Here is a 22,576-nt window from a genome sequence, read left to right as displayed (position 1 = left end):
AACTTGGCCACCTCTGCGAACTCCACCATCTTAACCTGCCCGCCATCCAGTGTTGGGAGTTCCTGCTGCTTCCATTTCTGAGCCAGAAGTGTCCTTGCAGCCGTTGTGGCATACATAAACATGTTTACATCTCTTTATTTATTTATTTATTTATTTTTATTAAATTTTGCATAAGTATATTTCACAGACATACAAAAGACAAAAGTAAATAAAACAAACATAAAAATGAAAAAAGAAAAGAAAAAGAAAGACATACAATACATACTACATAAACAACACAACTTAACATTAATTTTACAACAACATTAATCGACTTCCCTTTATCTCGATTTCGGATAATGTTATCTTAGTTATCTATCTGCTGTGTCTATTCCAAAATGACATTTATAACGTAGTAAGCGTTATCTCATGCCTACTGTGATTTTTTTTTTTTTTGATACATATATATTTCTGATTAACATTTTGATGTTCCCCTTGTCTCTATTTCCATATATGTTCTAAATTTATCCCATTCATTACTAAATTTTGTACGTTTTTGATTTCTTATTTTTTGTGTCAATTTTGCCAATTCTAAATAATCCAATAATTTAAATTGCCACTCCTTTAATGTTGGGATTTTTGGTGTTTTCCAGTGCTGTGCTATGAGGGTTCTGGCGGCCGCTGTTGCATATTGAAAAAAGGTCCTATCTTCTTCTTTGATATCCTTGCCAATTATCCCCAGCAGGAAGGCTTCAGGCTTTTTGACAAACGTATATTTAAGAATTTTTTTTAATTCATTATAAATAGATTCCCAAAATTTCTTGAGAATCTCGCACGTCCACCACATGTGGAAGAATTCGCCCTCCTTGTTCTTGCATTTCCAACACAATTTATCACCTGTTCTATAAATTTTATGCAATTTTATCGGCGTTATGTACCATCTGTACATCATCTTGTACATGTTTTCCTTGAGTGTCGTGCATGCTGAATAATTCATATCTTTACGCCATAAAGCCTCCCAACATGTTTACATCTCTTTTACGTATTTCCTCTCCAATTAAACCTAAGAGAAATGCCTCTGGTTTTTTATTGAAAGCGGGAAACTTTAAGTGATGTCCTTCATGCTTCATTTTTTCTAGTGTGCTTACGCTGCCCATTTTAATTTTAATTTTATTTTTAAAGTAGCTGCAAGTCTCATTATCACCCTGTTCACTTCCCAGTACGGTAAAGGTAAAGGTAAAGGGACCCCTGACCATTAGGTCCAGCCGTGTCCGACTCTGGGGTTGCGGCGCTCATCTTGCTTTATCGGTCAAGGGAGCCGGCGTACAGCTTCCGGGTCATGTGGCCAGCATGACTAAGCTGCTTCTGGCAAACCAGAGCAGCACACAGAAACGCCATTTACCTTCCCGCCGGAGTGGTACCTATTTATCTACTTGCACTTGGACGTGCTTTCGAACTGCTAGGTTGGCAGGAGCAGGGACCGAGCAACGGGAGCTCACCCCGTCACAGGGATTCGAACCACCGACCTTCTGATCGGCAAGTCCTAGGCTCTGTGGTTTAACCCACAGGGCCACCTGTGTCCCTTTCACTTCCCAGAGGGAAGTGCTATAGCTCTGTGAGGTAGAAGTCCAGGACCTCCAGACACACAGCCCAGGCTTGCATCCCAGGGAAGCCACTTGGATGTTAATAACGCAGCGGTTTGACTTCACCCCTGGAGGTGCACTCCATTGCCTCTCGAAAGAGACAGATGCCAGCAACAAGGCCAGGGATGGCTGAGCCAAGCAGAGTGTAGAGGGGCTGTGCCCCTTCACCGTAATGGACCAGGCCACATGGTCCACGTGCCAGACAAATGCTAGTTAGACAGGAAATGACCACTCCCCACATTAAACAGCTTGGCTTCGCCTTCCCTCAGGTGGGATACCTTGAGGTCTCCGCCTACCTCAGCCAGTTGCCCAATCCCGCCTGGAGAGGCGTTGCCAAGGTGACCAGGCCAGGTAGGGGGAGGGACTACCTGCCCACAGAACAGAGGGAGAATCTTACCTGGGAATCTTCAGTTGGCTCCAGAGCTTCTCCCTCCCCCCCCCCTCAGTTCAGACTTCTTTTGCAGGTTAACCTTTTCTCCACAGGTATGCGGGCGCTGCTACATCAGGGTCGCTGTTGAAGGGCTGGAAAGGAATTCCTCTGCATTGGTAGGTTTGCCTTTCCTGTAGCAAAACTTTGGCGGTATCAAGCTTTGGGCAGAATCCTTTAGTCAATCTTCCCTAAATGAGGAGGGGGCATGCAGCGGTGACCCACGCCTCCCTCCTCTTTGCGGTGGCGATACCAGGGTTCCCCGTTAAAGGGGTTGTTTTGAGGGGAGGCTCTGGCCGTACGCCTAGAGGTTGTCATTGCTCACCCCTGTGGCGACGGTGGCGTAACGGGGGCGGGCTCTCTCTGCTTGTACATATGTTCTCCAGAGCCAGGCAAACCCCCCCCCCCCACACACACACACTGGATAACCCTGATGTTCCCCAGATCCCCAGCAGGGGACTGGGAGGGATAAACGCCCAATGCCTGAACCAAGGTCTACCCACATCTGAAAGTTGTGGCCAATTTTAATCCCATAGCACACTGTCTTGGGTCGTTATTCCACATGGGGGGGGGCCAGGGTTTGGGGGGACTCCGCCTGTCCACAGAAGAGTAAAAGCTGCTCCTGAGAAAATGATTAAAACAACTGCAAACCTCCTCTGTGTACAGAGTTGCTTTCCTTATGATGCATAGAGAGAAAAGATGACACTGCCGATGAGAGTTCCCAAAGGAACCCCCTCCCTTTTTTTTTTTGCAATTCCATCCACCTCAAAAAAATATTTTTTAAAAATGCTTTTAAAACAACAAGCAGATCGTTCAGAACCGACTCAATGATGAGCAACATTTGAGTAACTGCATGAGTGTAGGGTTTGGAGGCAGACGCTGTTAAAACAAGCAGCGTTTCGTAAAAGGGTTGTTTCTGTGCGTTTTCAAAAGGCAGGCAGTGAAGTGGCGCGTGCCTCTGCCGGAGGGTCCCTGCTCATGCTTTCAACAGTCAGCGTGGGAAGCAAGGCAGTGACGCAAGGACGGGGCGCACTCGGTGGCGGCACCCCATTGATGGAAGTCTCTCCTGTATGAGATATGACAACCCTCCATGTTGCTGTATTAAGGCAACAGGTGAAAACATACAGTGGTACCTCGGGTTACAGACGCTTCAGGTTACAGACTCCACTAACCCAGAAATAGTACCTCGGGTTAAGAACTTTGCTTCAGGGTGAGAACAGAAATCGCGCAGCGGCAGCGGGAGGCCCCATTAGCTAAAGTGGTACCTCAGGTTAAGAACAGTTTCAGGTTGAGAACGGATCTCCAGAACGAATTAAGTATTTAACCCGAGGTACCACTGTATTCACTTATTCAGGCCACTGTTTACCTTGGTCAGAGTCCAGACCCAGTGTCACTGGGTTTCTTTTGTTTAAATGGATGTGTGCTTTTATTCCATCACACACACACACACACACACACACACACACACACACACACACATATACACCCTAGAATGTTAAAAACACGATAAAACATCAAACATTAAAAACTTCCCTAAACAGGGCTGCCTTCAAATGTCTTTTAAAAGTCTGGTAGTTGTTTTTCTCTTTGACATCTGGTGGGAGGGCATTCCACAGGGTGAGTGCCACTACTGAGAAGGCCCTGTGCCTGGTTCCCTGTAACCTCACTGGTTGCAGTGAGGGAACTGCCTGAAGGCCCTAGGCGCTGGACTTCAGTGTCCGGCCTGAATGATGGGGGTGGAGATGCTCCTTCAAGTATATAGGACCGAGGCCGTTTAAGGCTTTAAAGGTCAGCACCAACACTTTGAGTTGTGCTCGGAAGCGTATAAATATACCTTTTATATTGCATGTTGTTAAGCTGTCCTGGGCTCTGATCTGGGGGAAGGATGGGACATAGGAGCTCTGGAATGGATCATAGAGCTGGATGGGACCCCAAAGGTCCTCTAGTCCAACTCTCTGCAATTCAGGAATCTCAACTAAAGCATCCATGGCAGCTGGCCAGCCAACCTCTGCTTAAAAACCTCCAAGGAAGAAGATTCCACCACCTCCCAAGGGAGTCTCTTCCACTGTCAAACAGCTCTTACCCTCAGAGTCGACCACTTCCCAAGGGAGTCTGTTCTGCTGTTCATCAGCTCTTACTGACAGAATTTTTTCCCCTGATGTTTAGTTGAAATCTCCTTTCTTGTAACTTGAATCCATTTGTTGGGTCCTGCCCTTCAGAGCAAGACAGAAAAAAGCCCGCGGGCCATAGTTTGTCGACACTTGGCATATAATTATAATAATAATTTTTATACCCCGCCCTCCCCAGCCAAGGCCGGGCTCAGAGCGGCTTACAAGCAATAATAAAAACAAGTTGAATGATTACGACTTAAAAACAACATTAAACTACAACATTAAAATATTGAAACCTTAAAATATTAAAATGTAGCCTCATCGCAGGAGGAGAAGGAAAAGAAAAAAGAAAGAGAAGGAGGGAATCAAATTGGCTCCAAGCCAAAGGCCAGGTGGAACAACTCTGTCTTACAGGCCCTGCGGAAAGAAATCAGATCCTGCAGGGCCCTGGTCTCATGAGACAGAGCATTCCAGCAGGCCGGGGCCAGTGCTGAAAAGGCCCTGGCTCTGGTTGAGGCTAATCTGACTTCCTTAGCGCCCGGGACCACTAGGGTGTTGCTATTTATGGACCTTAAGGTCCTTTGTGGGGCGTACCGGGAGAGGCGGTCCCGGAGGTACGAGGGTCCTAGGCCGTGAAGGGCTTTAAAGGTCAAAACCAGCACCTTAAATCTGACCCTGTACTCCACCGGGAGCCAATGCAGCTGGAAAAGTACTGGGTGAATATGCTCCCATGGCAGAGACCCCGTGAGGAGCTTCGCTGCAGCATTCTGCACCCGCTGGAGTTTCTGGGACAGCTTCAAGGGCAGCTCCGCGTAGAGCGAATGTGGTCCAAAGGAAAGCAGAAAGTAAAACTTCACAAATACCGGCTAGAGCTTTTCTCATTTGCACTTGAGGCTGATTGGGAGTGATAAAATAGATACGATGGGTTTCTGAATCTTTTCTTTCCCTTAATGGACTGTATCCTCTCGTTCTGATGTCACAGGCAAAATCATCTCTGGACTGAAGCCTTCATGTCTGGCATGTAGATAGCATCTTTGCACAGCGTTCCTCAGGATGGGAGCCTCCTCGTGAGGTAGCTCTTACGTCACAGCAATAATATGGCTCTCCCGCATGGAAAAGCATTGAGACTCTTGCAGGTTATGCTCTCAGTGGCAGTACAGACTAGGGAGAGGGGAGTAACTACACAAACCAAAATGTGGTTCTCCAGCCAAGCAACCTACCTAAAAAAAATGCATATGTTGTGGCATAAAGGTAAAGGTAAAGGTACCCCTGCCCGTACGGGCCAGTCTTGACAGACTCTAGGGTTGTGCGCTTATCTCACTCTAGAGGCCGGGAGCCAGCGCTGTCCGCAGACACTTCCGGGTCACATGGCCAGCGTGACGAAGCTACTCTGGCGAACCGGCACCAGCACAGCACACGGAAACGCCATCTATGATTCTATGATTCTATGATTTACCTTCCCGCTATAAAGTGGTCCCTATTTATCTACTTGCACTTTGACGTGCTTTAGAACTGCTAGGTGGGCAGGAGCAGGGACCGAGCAACGGGAGCTCACCCTGTCGTGGGAATTCGAACCGCCAACCTTCTGATTGGCAAGTCCTAGGCTCTGTGGTTTAACCCACAGCGCCATCCGCGTCCCTTTTGAACAATATATTAGGGGACAATATATTAGGGTTTAAAGACTGTCTCAAGGCAAATCTTTAAAAATGTAGTATAAACACTGACAACTGGGAAACACTGGCCTGCGAGCGCTCCAGTTGGAGAACAGCCTTTACCAAAGGTGTCACGGGCTTGGAAGACACTCGAACTCAGGATGCAAAGGAGAAACGTGCTAAGATGAAGGCACGTTTGGCAAATCCACACCGTGATCAACTCCCGCCCGGGAACCAATGTCCCCACTGTGGAAGGACGTGTGGATCCAGAATCGGCCTCCATAGTCACTTACGGACTCATTGTTAAAACTGTGTTTATGGAAGACAATCTTACTCGGCTACGAGTGATCGCCAAAGAAGAAAAAGAAGAAGACGAAGGGGACATTTTGCTTTGCAAAAAAATTGCGCACATTAGAAAAAAGATTGCATGGAAAGAGGTGAATATGAGGAGTAATATGCACTAAAATGCAGATGAATTTTCATGAGACTTTTTAAAAATCACAAACTAACGTGGAAATGTGGAGAAATGCATAGCTGTCAACCTTTCCCTTTTCTTGCGAGGAATCCTATTCAGAATAAGGGAATTTCCCTTTAAAAAATGGAAACGTTGACAGCTATGGAAAAATGAGAAATTGACAGGAACTGAAACTGACACGTTCACCCTTCTCTCTCTTATACACACAAACACACGTTACATCATTGTCAATGGGACAATTTCTCATCCAGATGCAAACAAAATCAATTTCTTCCTGATCTCTGCTCTCCTTACAGTCTTTTCTTTTTGGGTTGGTCCTCCCGAACCCAAAGCCAATCCATCTCAATGGGTGGTCCTCCTTTTACAAGAGAAGGAGAACAAAATCACCTCTCCGTGCCATTTGTGACTTCGCGACAGCTTCCCCCACCTTGATCTAACAACCACCCCTCCCAAAAACTTTCGCCTTCCTCCAAAAGGAAGACACTTTGACACCGTGATCATTTCAGTTGCACCTGTTCGAGCCGTTGTGATATTATTTCTCAGATGGGCAAAGGAAGGAAGGAAAGGAGATAACTGAGGCAGGGCCCATTGGGTCCAGTCGTGGCCAACTCTGGGGTTGCAGCGCTCATCTCACTTTACTGGCCGAGGGAGCCGGCGTCCAGCTTCCAGGTCATGTGGCCAGCATGACTAAGCCGCTTCTGGCAAACCAGAGCAGCTCACGGAAGTGCCGTTTACCTTCCCACCGGAGCGGTACGTATTTATCTACTTGCACTTTGACGTGCTTTCGAACTGCTAGGTTGGCAGGAGCAGGGACCGAGCAACGGGAGCTCACCCCGTCGCAGGGATTCGAACCGCCAACCTTCTGATCGGCAAGTCCTAAGCTCTATAGGTTAGGGCTAAAGGTGGCTTGTGTTTGAAGGCCATTGATGTAAGGTGTTGCAAGAACCTTTGCCCCCCCCCAAAAAAAAACCACAGGAACGGGGAGGGTGCCTCTGTTCCGTGACGTCGCCAGCTCTTCTGATTTCATTCAGATGAAATCATGTCCTAATAAGATCCCTACCTCTTTGGATTTACGCTTTAAACCCCGTGATCATTTCCTCTTGCTTTCTCTCCCCCCCCCCCCCAATATATACTGGAGTGAAGAATTGAGGTGGGGCAGAGAGGAGAGGAGGTGTTTCCATAGAGAGAATAAAAGAGGGGGGGAAACACCCCCATATTGCCAGCTCTTTAACAACAATCATAGCCAGGGAAAAGGATTGAAGTTCAGGTTTAATGTGTCTCTCTCTCGTCCTGAGAGCTTCCTTGCAGCACTGACTGAGAGGGCTCCCACTCTCCTAGCTACAGAGCAGAATCACAGGTAAGTGGATTTCGTTAGCCTGCTTCTTTTAGGGGAGGAAGCACGGGCAGACTTTGCTTGCAAAATAAATATTTTAAAAAATGGAAAGGAAGAAGATTTAATACTCCACTGTGTCTTGCAGGTAGCGGAGTTTCCAGGCAGGGAAAAAAGAAAAGAGGGGGGAAATAAAAAAGGGGTGGATTTAATTCTGGAGACTAATTTAAGAGTATTAAGAGAAGCAGCATCTCTGGAGCTGAAGTGTAGTTTCGACATCGGTCACCTACAAGGTGGACTTTGATTCGTGCAATAAATAATCGTTATACTCTCTTCCGAAGCGGACACTGGCAAGAAGAAAAAAAATAGTTTAAAAGATCATCACGGCTCCAAGAAGCAAGTTATAAGAAAGGATGAAAGAAAGTTGCTTAGCTCCAGAAAGAAGAAAGGTTTGGGGGTTGATAATAAAAGGGGCAGTTGGAGGGGGGGACGGTTGCTATCTACTGAGGATGTGGCAACAGGAGGAAATGGTGAATCAGGTGGATTTAGGGTTAAAAATTAGAAGCAGGAGAAGTTAAGACAGTTCGCTGGGGAATGCCCTTGCCCCCATTGAAATGAATGGGTGCTGTTGCAGGAGCCCACAGCAGGTTGTTAAAACTGCGAGCACCTTTGCAAAGCTAAGCAGGGTCCGTTGTGGTTTCAAACTGGATGGGGACCACAGGCTGATTTTCCTGCCTTGCTGGGGGTGGACTGGATGACCGTTGGTGTCCCTTCCACCTCTACAATTCTATGGTTCTATGGTTCCTGCCAAAGTCTGTGCTTGAAGTGATCCATTAACGAATGGAATAAGAAGCTGTCTAGGGAGACTGTGGGTTCTCTAGCCTTCAACACACCTGCAATGCTTTTAGTACAGCATAGGAAATGAACAAGTCCCTTCACACCCCACCAATCGCTGTCCATGGTGTCTACTCTCATCCCACTGCTGTCTCTTCTCAGATTTTCCAGGTTTCCTTTGCACTTCTTTTAAAAGGCAGCTGAAGGTTGTATGTGACAATAGGACATCGTTTCTCAGAGTGCACCTGTGCTTTTTCATTTGGTCCAGCTGTCATCCCCAGTCAAAACGGTCTTGCTTGGGGTTTTTGGGTAAAAGAACTAGCACAATGTAGCATGGCTAAACTACTGGAGAGAGACAATAGAAGCAATGCAGTTTTGATGCCACCTTGAATTCTCAGACAATGCAAAGGTGTTTGCCTCCAGACTGAACCCCAAATGTTTGCCTCCAGACCGAACCCCGCACAACCTTCTTTGGCCAGTTTTGCATAAGTATTCCAAGAATTTGAGTTTCTTTATTCATTTAAATAGGGGGGAGGAAGGGACTAAGGAGGAGAAGTCTCCCCCAGTGTGACACTCTCCCGATGCTTTGGACTACAATTCCCATTAGCCCACATTCAAATGTCTGGGACTCATAGGAGTTGTAGTCAAAGATACCTGGAGAGCACCAATGTGCTGAAGGTTGTACTAGAGGTTTTGTAGTTTTTAAAAGATATAGTAGTTCGGAGAAAGGAGAGAGAGAGGGACAGAGTGAAGGATGATTTTTCCTTCCTTGCCTGCAACACTAGACCTCAAGGACCACCCAACAGAATGGACCTGTGTTCGAATCAGGGCAGACCCAAGGAAAGGACCTCTCTTTCACCGCAGTGGAGGGATGGGGAAGCTCTCATCTTCTAGATCTTGTTGGGCTCCAACTCTCATCAGCACCAACCAGCACAGCCAATAGGGGTGAATGGAACAGTAGCCTAGAAGCATCCCAAGAATCACAGACTCCTCAATCTCTTCTGCAAAAGCATCACCGGCTTGTGGGCTTCATGGCCACTTTGGCCAGAGCCACCAGCTCTGAAAGGCTTCTAATGGACGATGGATAAACCCACATAGATCTATCAGTTGGCATTAGGCACGGAGGCTAAAATGATTTCCCGTGAACGTGTTCTTGCAAGGACTAGTTGCTGGGCAGGGGCTGGAGGTGGCGATAGCTTGGAGAATTCCCAGTGGAGTACGTGTCTACTGTAAAGATGCACTTTGCCGAATCTTTTTCCAACAGGAAGGGCTGTAGCCCAGAGGCAGAGTGTCTGCCCTGCATGCAAGAGGTCCTAAATTCAACTCCCAACATCTCCAGGTGGGGCTGGGAATATCCCTGGTCTGAAACCTTGTAGGGCCACTGGCGGTCAATGCAGTCAGTAATGAACTAGCTGCATAATTGGTCTGGCTCTGTATAAAACACCTTCCTATGACTAGCCAGCTAGCCCTGGTGGTCATCCAATGTTTATTGGATGGATTTCCCCCCTAAACTGATTTTTGAATTCTGAATTTATTGTTATTCACGTTTTATACTGTATTTTAAGCTGTTTTTTGTTGCATCAATTAGGTCTTTTAAATTTGTTAGCCGCCCTGAGCCCGATTTTCTGAACCGGGAAGGGCGGGGTATAAATAAAAATTTATTATTATTATTATTATTATTATTATTATTATTATTATTATTAGGTAGACCTTTGCTCCAATCTAGCAGATATCCCTGTAGAATTTCTTTAATCTCTCTCCGACGGAGTCAAAGTAAACCTACCTATCGTGGGGCAGTGGGAATGAGAAGGATCCTCATTCCTCAGGCTTAATTTGTCTTTTCCACTTTTAATTACTCAGCAGGTCAAAAGAAAATAAGTGTGCTCAAACTATGCTTTCTCTTCTGCAGTACAGTGGTACCTCGGGTTACATACGCTTCAGGTTAAATACACTTCAGGTTACAGACTCCGCTAACCCAGAAATAATACCTTGGGTTAAGAACTTTGCTTCAGGATGAGAACAGAAATCGTGCTCCGACGGCACGGCAGCAGCAGGAAGCCCCATTAGCTAAAGTGGTGCTTCAGGTTAAGAACAGTTTCAGGTTAAGAACAGACCTCCGGAACGAATGAAGTACTTAACCCGAGGTACCACTGTATAGCCTTCCACTCTTTCAGAAGCTTCTGTCTCTCTTTCTGCAGCCTGGCTGACTACAAAGCTGGGATTTATTGTCCTTAAGATTCCGTGAAACAAGCAGTGGGGGGGGGGTCATTTCTACGCTTTCCTTCAAATGAGGAATTCCAAAAAGAAGGGAGGGGATAGTGAGGAGAGGAGATTTTAGGATAAGCAGAGAGCTGGTGAGGATTTAAAAGCTTTCAGGGTGCTCAAGGTGTTCTGTCAAGGGAGAAGATTCAAAAGCAGGAGGGTTAAGGAAGCTGGCTTGTGAGCGACAGAGCTGATGTCATATTAGAAACCTTGTTGGGTCAATAACTTATATTTGGTGGTTTTCCTTTGGGAAGGGGCTGGAACTCAGCAGCACAGATTCCTATGTTCTTAAGCAAATTCTAAATCGTTTGCAAAGCAATCCAGCAAACAACACGACTTTATTTGTGTGAACATTTAAAGTCCGCACGAATCAAACTATCGATTAAAATATGGCAATTCGCAAAAAATATCATAAACTTTCCAACACAATCGCATGGCAACAATGGCATAAGCAGCCGTCACTCTATGGCAGTAGTATTTTAGATGTGTGGTTTTTTTGGGGGGGGGGGGTTAAGTGCGCACCATCCCTAGCAACACGATCATACATTATAAAATACATAGCAATGAATAAATCTCTACTGCAAGGTGGATAAAGAATTTATAGAGGCTAACGGTTGAAAGTGAACACATTTCAAAGCCAGTATAAAGCAACGAAGTGTGCATTGCCGATCAGTGTTAGACAATAAATAAAGGTAAAGGTAAAGGGACCCCAGACCATTAGGTCCAGTTTTGACCGACTCTGGGGTTGCGGCGCTCATCCCACTTTACTGGCTGAGGGAGCCGGTATACAGCTTCCAGGTCATGTGGCCCTGCATGACTAAGCCGCTTCTGGCGAACCAGAGCAGCGCATGGAAATGCCGGTTACCTTCCCGCCGGAGTGGTACCTATTTATCTACTTGCACTTTGACATGCTTTCGAACTGCTAGGTTGGCAGGAGCAGGGACCAAGCAACGGGAGCTCACCCCGTTGCAGGGATTCGAACTGCCGACCTTCTGATCGGCAAGTCCTAGGCTCTGTGGTTTAACCCACAGCGCCACCCTCGTCCCTAGACAATAAATACTTGGACCCATAGTCTGACTTTCATATGAGGCAGCTATAAGATGTCTGCCTTTTATAGCACTGATAAGTAAGCAGATTGTGACAGCAGCTTTTATGATGCTTTTAAGAGGGGCAAGGAAGGAGACTCTATGTGGCAATTATTGCAAACTTCCTGCACCGATATTTTGCTACACAGACACATTGGGCTGAGATCCTCAATATACCTGACACATTTAAGGCTATAAATGGTGACCAGCCATGATGGCATGTGAGAACAGAGTGCTGGAATAAATGGGCTGTTGGTCAAATCCAGAAGAGCCCTTATGTCTGTTAACCAAGAAATCTGAGGGCTCCCTTGGACAAGAAACAAGGACACCAGCCAGGAATACCAGAGCAAAACAGCAGCCAGTAGGCTTGGTCTTGATTGAAGACTGTCGTGACAGGACTCCCACCTGCCACCAGGTGGAACAAGATGGAAGCCCCAAACAAAAGAGAACCCAAACTTTTATTAGCTGCTAATCCCCCTGTTACACCCCCCCCAAAACTACATCACTAATACATCATGAAAGGGGAGGTCTGGTGGCAGGAATCTGAGCATCCTGGACCCTGCCCCATGGTTCTCCTTGCCCTCCACCAAACACCCATCCAGTGTAACAAAAGAGATATTTACATTTCCCTGTTTCCCAGCCAAGTTTGGGTTTGTTACTTCTGGAATGGCTACCTGTCTGGCACTCAGGTATCAGGATGCCAGGGATTATCACTCAGGCAGAGGGGCTGCTGAGTAGCTGAGCTCACATGTCTATATGAATTTCTGACGTTTTCCCAGTGAGCCAGTACATTTATCAGTGAATTCTTACTTTTGGTATCATGCAGCAAAGGCCCTTTGAATAGATAGAAAGAAACCGTGATGAAGTGTTTTGTGGGGACAAATCACAAAAGTCACAAAAACGATGGTGCTGATTTTGGTAGTGGGCTGCATGTGCATGATATCTGCTGGAGGGGCAACCCCCCCAACCTATACATAAATTCCTGCAACATGTTCTTATGCCTGAAGCTTCAACGTGTAGCTAATACTGAGCTCGATGGACCAGGGGTCTGACTCAGTACAAAGCAACTTTCTGTGTTCCTAAGTATTAAACCTCTCCAGGAATTGTCCCAATTCATATCACAGGAGGGTGATGAGTGAGGAGCAGGGTTTTGGGGGTTTTCCAGCCAAAATTCACCAGAACTCAGTTCCAGCACCTCTCAGGTGGGTGCCATTGCCATTATAGGAGAACGAGGGTGAGTTCATGGTGAGTTCTGGCGCCTGTTTGTCTAGAAAAATAGCCCTGGTGAGGAGTATGTGCTGGGGCAGGCTTCGTATGTTTGACTCCTCTTCCACAGTTGAGGGGAACTTTCTGCACACACAACAGGACTCATGAAGCAGATTCTACTTAGCTCCCTTATTCCCAGCAAAAGCAAATTTGCTGTTTTCTGAATGGCTCACTGATATACAATGCTGTTCTCGATTATGGCCACTAGGTGGAGCCTAATAACCACAACTTCCTTCCTTATTTAAAAAGACGATGGGTAGGCAAACTAAGGCCCGGGGGCCGGATCCGGCCCAATCGCCTTCTAAATCTGGCCCGCGGACGCTCCGGGAATCAGCGTGTTTTTACATGAGTAGAATGTGTCCTTTTATTTAAAATGCATCTCTGGGTTGTTTGTGGGGCATAGGAATTCGTTCACTTCCCCCCCCAAAATATAGTCCGGCCCCCCACAAGGTCTGAGGGACAGTGGACCGAACCACGGCTGAAAAAGTTTGCTGACCCCTGAAATAGACCATCCTTCATCCAAAAATCACAGGGCAGCTTACAATACAAAACGCAAAATGCATAAAATAATGATGATATAATGATAATATAAGATATATAATGAAAGTGACAGGTGAGCCTCGCTGGGGACAGCATTCCACGAACAGGGGGCCGCCACTAAAAAGGCCCCGTTCTCATGTTGCCAAACTCCAGGTTTCACATGAAGGAGGCAACACGAAGAAGAGCTTTGCATGGTGATCACAGGGTCCAAGTCAGTTCATAAGGCGAGAGGTGGTCCTTGAGATATTGCTTTGTTGTTCCTTTCCAAAAACCAGGAACACTTAAGAACATTCCTTCGTTCTCGGGTTTCCTGTTATCAAAAGCTCCAACTACTTCCCACTAATGTGAAAGATGAATAATGCATCACTTAAATGGGGGGGGGGGGGAAATGTTGCCGTATTAAAATGCAAAATGTGAGCGATTGTGGGGTTTTAAAAAGAAAAAAAGAAACTTGTTTTTTAAAGTGTTATTTTGTATTGAGAGGATTATTTCGGCGATACGGTAAAAAAGACGGATAGTTAAGTATTGGGGAAGAGATCCGTTTGGTTGGCGTTTTCATGTGAACCCACCAATTTTGCACATCCTGAATGTATCGAACATACATACAAGCCAATATGTATATATTTTTTTGAAATTCATTCTTCTTCTAATTTTGCTCTGCAGCTCCCCAGCCGAAGAATGGGGGTGTGCTAGGAAAAAGTACATCCAACCATCTCCAATGCGAGATCTACACAGAGTATACCCATTTAAATTAATGGTGAGGAGAGAGACAGTGAGGGGCAGTGGTTAGAGTGTCGGACTAGGAAGTGGGAGACCAGGGTTCAAATCTCTACTCAACATAAAACTCACATGGTGACCCCAAAAAACTGGACATCCTTTTTTTTTATCGTGAGAGAATGGTGGCCATTTTGGTTGCTCTTGCGTGATTTCGTGGCACAATTTCCCCTCCGAATAAAGCATTTTTCCCGGGCTGCAATCTCCCACGGTGCCCCAAAATGCACATTTTTGGGTGTCATGCCCGGGGAAAGTGCTTTTGGAGGGAACCATGGTGCAAATTCGCACGAGGTCACGGCTACCAAAATGGCCGCCATGCCCTCGCAATAAGAACGGGAAGATGGCGTCCGCAAAGATGGCGTCCTGCATTCTGGCTTCGGGGTGCTGGAGGGTACAAAAATGCTTATGTTAGAACAAACTGCTTTTTAAAAAAATGCATGTACTGTACTGAACAAATTTGCAAAGAAATAAATTGCATATTAGGAGAAATGTTTGTGCAATAGGATACACATTTTCACGGGGGCTTTCTGTGTGGAAAGGGGGCAGGCTGATCTTACGAAGGGAAGGATGAAAAGTGGAGAGAAACAAAAACAGCCTGATCCACCCATCCCTCTTCATCATGGATCCAGTCGAAATCCCCTTGTCTGTATTCGTCCATTCATGCTCTCTCGCCGTCATCCCTCAACAGATTTGCACTGGGTCCATCCATTGCAAGACCTACATCGGCTCCTAGTACGTTTCCGAGCACAATTCAAAGCGTTGGTGCTGACCTTTAAAGCCCTAAACGGCCTCAATCCAGTATACCTGAAGGAGCGTCTCCACCCCCATTGTTCTGCCTGGTCACTGAGGTCCAGCGCCGAGGGCCTTCTGGCGGTTCCCTCATTGCGCGAAGTGAGGTTACAGGGAACCAGGCAGAGGGCCTTCTCGGTGGTGGCGCCTGCCCTGCGAAACGCCCTCCCACCAGATGTCAAAGAGAACAACAACTACCAGACTTTTAGAAGACATATGAAGGCAGCCCTGTTTAGGGAATCTTTTAATGTTTGGTGTACAGTGGTACCTCGGGTTACATACACTTCAGGTTACATACGCTTCAGGTTACAGACTCCGCTAACCCAGAAATAGTGCTTCAGGTTAAGAACTTTGCTTCAGGTTGAGAACAGAAATCGTGCTCCGGCGGCGCGGCAGCAGCAGGAGGCCCCATTAGCTAAAGTGGTGCTTCAGGTTAAGAACAGTTTCAGGTTAAGTACGGACCTCCGGAACGAATTAAGTACTTAACCCGAGGTACCACTGTATTACTGTATTTTAATATTTGGTTGGAAGCCGCCCAGAGTGGCTGGGGAAGCCCAGCCAGATGGGCGGGGTATAAATAAAAAAATATTATTATTATTCTCCCCAAACTGATGTGCCTCTTCTCCCTTCCTTGTGGCGCAGGGCCTCCAGGACAATGACTCGCCCCAGGCTGCTCATCCTCTTCCTGATCCTCTTCACCGCGCGGACGAGCCTCTCGCTCAAGTTGTACAAGGCTGAGTCCATCTTCGGCTGCGTTGACGCCGCGCTCTCCGAGGCTCGGAAAGGTCTCCCCGGCGAGAACTCCGTCCTGGGCAAAAGGAGCTTCAAGTACCCACGGGTGGCCGAAGAAGACCTCTCCTTGGAGGACAACCAAGAGGAAGCCGAGGAGGACAAGGACAAAAGGACGTTCCCGGCCGTCACCCGCTACCGATACCTTGCCCAGGCGCAAGGGAAAGGCAAGGTGTACCAAGGTGTGCCGGCGAAGGGCGACCGGCGCTCGAAGGTCACCCTCTCGCTCGATGTCCCCACCAACATTATGAACATCCTCTTTAGCATCGCCAAAGCCAAGAACATGAGGGCCAAGGCAGAGGCCAACGCTCAACTGATGGCGCAGATCGGCCGGCGAAAGTGATGAGGGCCGGGGAGGGAGGGGTCCGGGTGAAGGCCGAGGCGACCGCGAGGGTGGTGGCGGCGGCGGAAGAGGGGGCTTCTCGGCCAGCCTTCCCTTCCTCGAGACCCCCGGAGATGGAACTGTCCGCTGTACTATGTTATATAAGCGCTGTAGATTCGCCAAGCCTTCCAGCTATCCAGCATTCGTACATCTTTCTCTCTTTCTCTCTCTCTCCCCGCACCCCGGTCTCCCATCCCAACCCCAGTTCTCCTCAAGTGGAAACCTGTGTTGTGGGACAAAAAACATACCAAAAGAAGAAGAAAAATAAAAAACGACCATGAGGGGTGGGGTGGGAAATTGTTCGCATCACATGACACAGGCCCTCATTAAAGCAAATTCTCTTGAGTTTCTAATTATTATTATTATTATTATTATTATTATTATTATTATTATTATTATTATTTCCATTTCCAGTAAGAGGAAGAGTCCGCCATGTATTCTGGGCCTAGACAGAGCCTTTCCGGCCCATTGATATACCGTATTTTTCTGTGTATAAGACTAGGTTTTTCCCCCCTTAAAAATAATGTCCAAAATTTGGGGGCGTCTTACACATGGATAGATCTTCCCCCCTTTTCTTAAATCGGAGTCCCCAAAAATAGGGGGCGCCTTATACATGGGAGCATCTTATAGATGGAAAATATATGCTACATATTTATTTATGGGGGTTACGGACTGCCTTTCTGCCAAGGCATCCAGGTGATTTACTGTGAAAAACACAAAACCGAAGACATCCTATAAAATGTAGAGTGACAAGAATCCCCTCAGGCCAGCTGTGTTACCCTCCACTTCTGACTTCCCTCAGGTCACATGGAGCTCTAGGGAAGATGGCGGAGAAGCTGCCCCAACAGCACTCTCAGGCCATTGATGGTCCTTCCTTCTCATAGCCTGTGGCAGACATTCGTTGCTTCTCCTTCGATTATGTAACAAAACATTGTGGTTCAAGGACCCGACCCCCGCAATGTGAAATGAATACACAAGGACACGTGATATAAGGTTAATGGGCAAGAATAAGGCCACAACTTTATTGATTACAGCAGTGATAAGGTATTGGCTTAGGCATTGGATGTCTGAAACAAGGGGGTTTATTCACCAGCAGGTGGAGCCTGTTGATGCTAATCCAACTATAGGCTCTCCCCTGATGTCACCGAGGGTCGTGCCATGGCCTCCCGCCAAGCAGGCATCGGACAGAGTACACGACCGCCAGATTCCTTTAACGGAATACCCAAAAAATTGAAGGCATAGGCGATGGCCACACCTAGCTCTTCAACACACCACAACACATTATTCCAATGCCTAACCTACCCACCAATACCACGAATGTTGTGACGATTGCTACGAGGTAGGCGAAAAAACCAAAGAGCCTAATGCCAAATGGAAAAATTCCTACCAGGCCCCCTGGACAACCAGGGCGACCAACCTAAGGTCCATAGCAAGGCCAAAGAACTAAGACCCTGAACTTGAAGGGAGTGGAGGGTGGGTGACTCGCGATGAGATGACGGAGCGAAGAATGAGGCCGAGGAGGGGCTGGCGCCACAGCACATAGGCTGCTGAACATGCCCCTCGGCGGCACCTGGTTGGGTACCTGCCAGGGGGTGTGGACGCCAGCCAGGTGAGTGGGGGAGGCAGGGGGCTACAGCCCCCTGCTAGGGGCGGAGCTCAGGCTCCCGCCCACAACCACTCCCCTCTCTTCCAGGGAGGAGAGTCTTTTCAGTGAATTTTTTCTGTTCAGCTGCCAGCCAACCTTGCCCTTCACTAAGATATTCCATTCCACACACGCCTCTCCGTTCCCTATTTTCTCATCATTTCCCCATAGCAGACATTCGAGTGGTTTTGGGGAAAGAGGCTGGGTTGCCCACTTGGCAAAGGTGAACCCTGACCATTAGGTCCAGTTGTGACCGTCTCTGGGGTGGCGGCACTCATCTCGCTTTACTGGCCGAGGGAGACGGCGTACATGTGGCCAGCAGCACTAAGCCACTTCTGGCGAACCAGAGCAGAAACGCCATTTTCCTTCCTGCCGGACCAGTACCTATTTATCTACTTGCACTTTGACGTGCTTTCGAACTGCTAGGTTGGCAGGAGCAGGGACCAAGAAACAGGAGCTCACCCCGTCGCGGGGATTTGAACCGCCAACCTTCTGATCGGCAAGCCCTAGGCTCTGTGGTTTAACCCAAAGCGCCACCCGTGTCCCTTCATTTGGTATATATATATATATATATATATATATATATATATATACAGTCCTACCTCATGTTATGTCCGCTTCATGTTACATTCTTTCAGGTTACGTCCCGCAGTGACCTGGAAGTACCGGAAAGGGTTACTTCCACGTTTCACCACTCGCACATGCGCAGAAGCGCAAAATGACGTCATGCGCATGCGCAGAAGCGACAAATCACAACCCACGCATGTTGCAAACGGGCCTCTGGAACGGATCCTGTTCGCAACCAGAGGTACCATATTGTGTGTGTGTGATATATATATATATATATATATATATAGATATAGATAGATAGATAGATAGATAGATAGATAGATAGATAGATAGATAGATATCTATGTAGGATAACTCCTAGATGCCAAGACCAAGGTATGGGACAAGCACTCATTAGTGAGAGAAGCCCAGCAGAGATTTAAAGTCACAAAATATGCAGCAAAGGAAAGCGTGCAAATATAGGCTGTTGGAACTTCAAAATATTCACTTCCAAGTGAATCCCAAAATTTCCCTCTTCCCCCACAATAGGAAAAGACCATGTTTGGTAATTTAAAAATGGGTTTACTTACAAACTCTTCAAAGGTCTGGTTCATGTGGTTTTCCATACATCAGTCGGAAAAGTTGCACAGGCAGTGAAACTCAAGAGTGGCTGGTGAGAGCCATGCAGCTGAGCTGGAGCAACCACTTTCTCAGGTAGACCGGGAGGAACAGTAGACTTTCTATTTCCTCCCAAGGTAAGGGAAGTGACATAGCTAAGCATGGCAGCAACAGCTTACTCCATGGTATTAATTCCTTCATGCATTAATTCGACTTTAGCATGTTGCTTATATGAGGGTGGTTATTCCACAGTTTTGTTCCCGTCCCCCCTGTCTTGGCAAAATATTTTTTACACTTCTGCAAAGCTTGGCGTTCTCCCCAACATGCTGATTCCCCTCATTCCTTTCCAAGTGTAAGGTTACCAGATTTTTTTCAATGACTCCGGGGACACAATCAATCAATCAATCAATCAATCAATCAATCAATACTACATGTTTGGCACATTGATACTGCAGTAATGGCAGTGGCAGAGAGTGTTGGAAATCAAGCCTTTATCAGGAGAAACTGGCAACTCTTCCAGGCACCCGGCATGATTCCCTGTTGACCTCCCTGGCTGCATTCCCCAGCAAGATCCAGGCGAGGTCTCGATAGGCGATTCTTCTCAAACGTGAGAAGAACACCCCCCCCTCTTTCCTGCCCCCCCCCCGGCAGGGGAAAGAGATAGACAGAAACGTATTTACATGCCTTTATTTCTGTCTTTGCAGCATTACAAAAAACATGACTGCTCTCTTCAAACTCCAGCAGTGTAGAGACAAACACTTCCTGCACTTCCTGGACAGGAACAAACGGAAGAGCTCATATTACACTCTGAGCTAATTCCGGTGCTTCGCACTGTGAATTGACTGTCCCTCTGTTTCCCACGGGCAGTCCCAACATTCCCATTATGTTTCGCTTTCAAGCTAGCAGTTTGCAGCTGCATTGCTTCTATATCGTAACAGAGAGGTGGCCGCCACCTTGACCTCAATCGCCATGTTTCCCCTTCCTCCAAGTCTTCTATCTCCTTACTCCATGAGCCTATGCAGCCCCTGAGTTGTTGGTTCATCTGTTGGTTCATCGGTGGTGGTGGTGGGGAAGCAGTGTGCAGTGGGTCAGGCATGGAAGGCGGAGAAGGAGGGCTGAGAGCGGCGGCGAGGCTTGGGCAGCGCAATGCCTCCCTTCCCATAGGAGCAGCCCCAATCCCATTCCTACTTGCGTGCAAGCAGGAGGGGGCAGAGAACCCTCAGCTGGGAAGGGAGGCTTCCCGTTGCCTAACTGAGAGGTCCCTGCCCCCTCCTGCTTGCACGCAAGTAGGAGTTGGGAGGCTGCTCCAATAGGCAGCATGAAGCCTCTCTTCACAGCTTAATTGCGGGGGTCGGGGAAGGTGGAGGCAGCCCAGAAGCTGCATCTTTGAGCCCCTGTGCCAGCATCATATGGGGACTTCTGAGCACCTCCTGAAGCCAGCCAGAGCCAATTGCTCCGGGCTGCTGAGAGACTGCCGCTGCTGCGTTTCTCGGGGACATTAGCTGAAATCCGGGGACATTCCGGGGACGGAATTTGTCCGGGGACTTATTCGCAAATCCAGGGACTGTCCCCAGGAAACGGGGACGTCTGGTAACCCTATAAAAGTGGCTTTGTTTAGGGCTACAATCATGTTGGCACGGACCCATGGTGTTCCCTATTAGAGGGAACAATGAAGTGCACAAAACCAGCAGGCACCGTAGAAATATTAAAAGTGAGTGAGACAGGTCCCTCCCTCCTGCAACCTAAAATCAATAGTCCTGTTTTGTTCCATAGTTTGACCTTCAAAGATAGTTTAGCAGAAGGGCATCACGCCATCACAGGAACATAGGAAGCTGTCTTACAGGAGTCAGACCATTCGTCCACCCAACTGAGTATTGTCCGCACTGATTGCCTCTTCACAATTCATGCTCAGCCCTTCCTGGAGATGTCAGGACTTGAACCTGGGACCCTCTGCATACAAAGCAGGAAATTTACCACTGAGCTACGGGTCGATTTTGCAGCAGGTTGTGAGTGCCACTGCTTATGTACCTGCAAATGACACCACCCATGCAAGAGGAGGTGTAGGCATCAGCAGGCTTGAGCGTAAAACCCATCTTCAGAAAGACAAGAAATATTTAGGGGGGGTTACCCCAAACACAACCCGTTGTGGAATGTGCCTGTTCAGTGGCGCAAAAACGACTGTTGGGAGTGGGCAACCAGGGTTTTGCCTCCTTACCTGTGGGTTCTTTTCAGCCATGAGCTGAGGATGAAAATGGCATATATCTGGGATGGCTAGTCCCTATGGCCTTCTAAACATGGTGGAGACTGTCGTAGCTTTAAGGAATACAGTTTATTCACCTATTTACACCTTCAGTCTACATGCAGGGAGTCCAGATCTTACAACATGGTCATTTCAAGAGGGGCTTGTCCCCCACAGCAGTCCAAGGCATCTCTCCCAGCCAGCCTTCAGCCAGCCTGCCCAAGATGGATCCCTGTTTTTCTTCTCTCCCTTTCTTCTTCCCAGCACACCTTGCTAAAGACTCTCGTGTCCTGTGGCCTCACACCCAGTTACCTTGGCAACCTTCCAACCCCCCCCAGTCTCTGTTCACACCTCAGGGCGAGGGGGGGAAGGACAGCTCTCTTGCATTGCCAAGGGACCTCAATGGCCCTCTATTGTAGGAGTCAGCAAGGTTTACCTCACTCCAGCAGAGATTCCTCCATGGGCTTGAGCATGCGCACCCATGATTTCCGGCGTCGGCATCTGCGCTGATGCGATTTCCAGCGCCTGTGTCTGCACAGATGCGGTTTTTGGCATCTGCACATGCGCAGACGCAATTTCTGGAGCCACGGAAGCGAGTCCTCGCGCCGCGCCAGTTTAGCACCGTGCGCAAGGACTTGCCAAGCAGGCAGCTCAATTTGGGGGCAGCTCGTTGGCCGGTTAAACAACGCCCATGGGCTGCTTGTGGCCTACAGACCTTAGGTTGCCAACCCCTGCTCTATTGTTTCTTAATGGCCGCAGCCTGGCCAAGTCATTTTGCATTGGGCATCCCAGTAATTCCTCTGCACCTTGTATTTATCCCGCCGTATCCCAAATAATCAGCATCCTTAAGGTAAAAAGGTAAATGGACCCCTGACCATTAGGTACAGTCATGGCTGACTCTGGGGTTGAGGCGCTCATCTCGCTTTACTGGCCAAGGGAGCTGGCGTACAGCTTCTGGGTCATGTGGCCAGCATGACTAAACCACTTCTGGCGAACCAGAGCAGTGCACAGAAAGGCCGTTTACCTTCCCGCTGGAGTGGTACCTATTTATCTACTTGCACTTTGACGTGCTTTCGAACTGCTAGGTTGGCAGAAGCAGGGACCGAGCAACGGGAGCTCACCCCGTCGAGGGGATTCGAACCACCGACCTTCTGATCGGCAAGTCCTAGGCTCTGTGGTTTAACCCACAG

General features: G+C 47.8%; 1 protein-coding gene across 1 annotated transcript; it reads left to right on the top strand.

Moving 5' to 3' along the window:
• Window positions 1–7,429: 7,429 nt before the first annotated feature.
• Window positions 7,430–16,683, top strand: UCN3 (urocortin 3). The gene is made up of 2 exons (XM_081880264.1): window positions 7,430–7,644; window positions 15,810–16,683. The coding sequence occupies exon 2, from the start codon at window positions 15,823–15,825 to the stop codon at window positions 16,297–16,299; it is 477 nt and encodes a 158-aa protein (XP_081736390.1). The 5' UTR covers window positions 7,430–7,644; window positions 15,810–15,822; the 3' UTR covers window positions 16,300–16,683.
• The last annotated feature ends 5,893 nt before the right edge of the window (window positions 16,684–22,576 follow it).

The sequence above is a fragment of the Podarcis erhardii genome, assembly GCF_964252035.2.
Source record: "Podarcis erhardii genome assembly, chromosome: 10".
NCBI lineage: Eukaryota > Metazoa > Chordata > Lepidosauria > Squamata > Lacertidae > Podarcis > Podarcis erhardii.
Note: the sequence above shows the minus strand (reverse complement) of the source record. Positions and strands in the feature narration are given on the sequence as shown.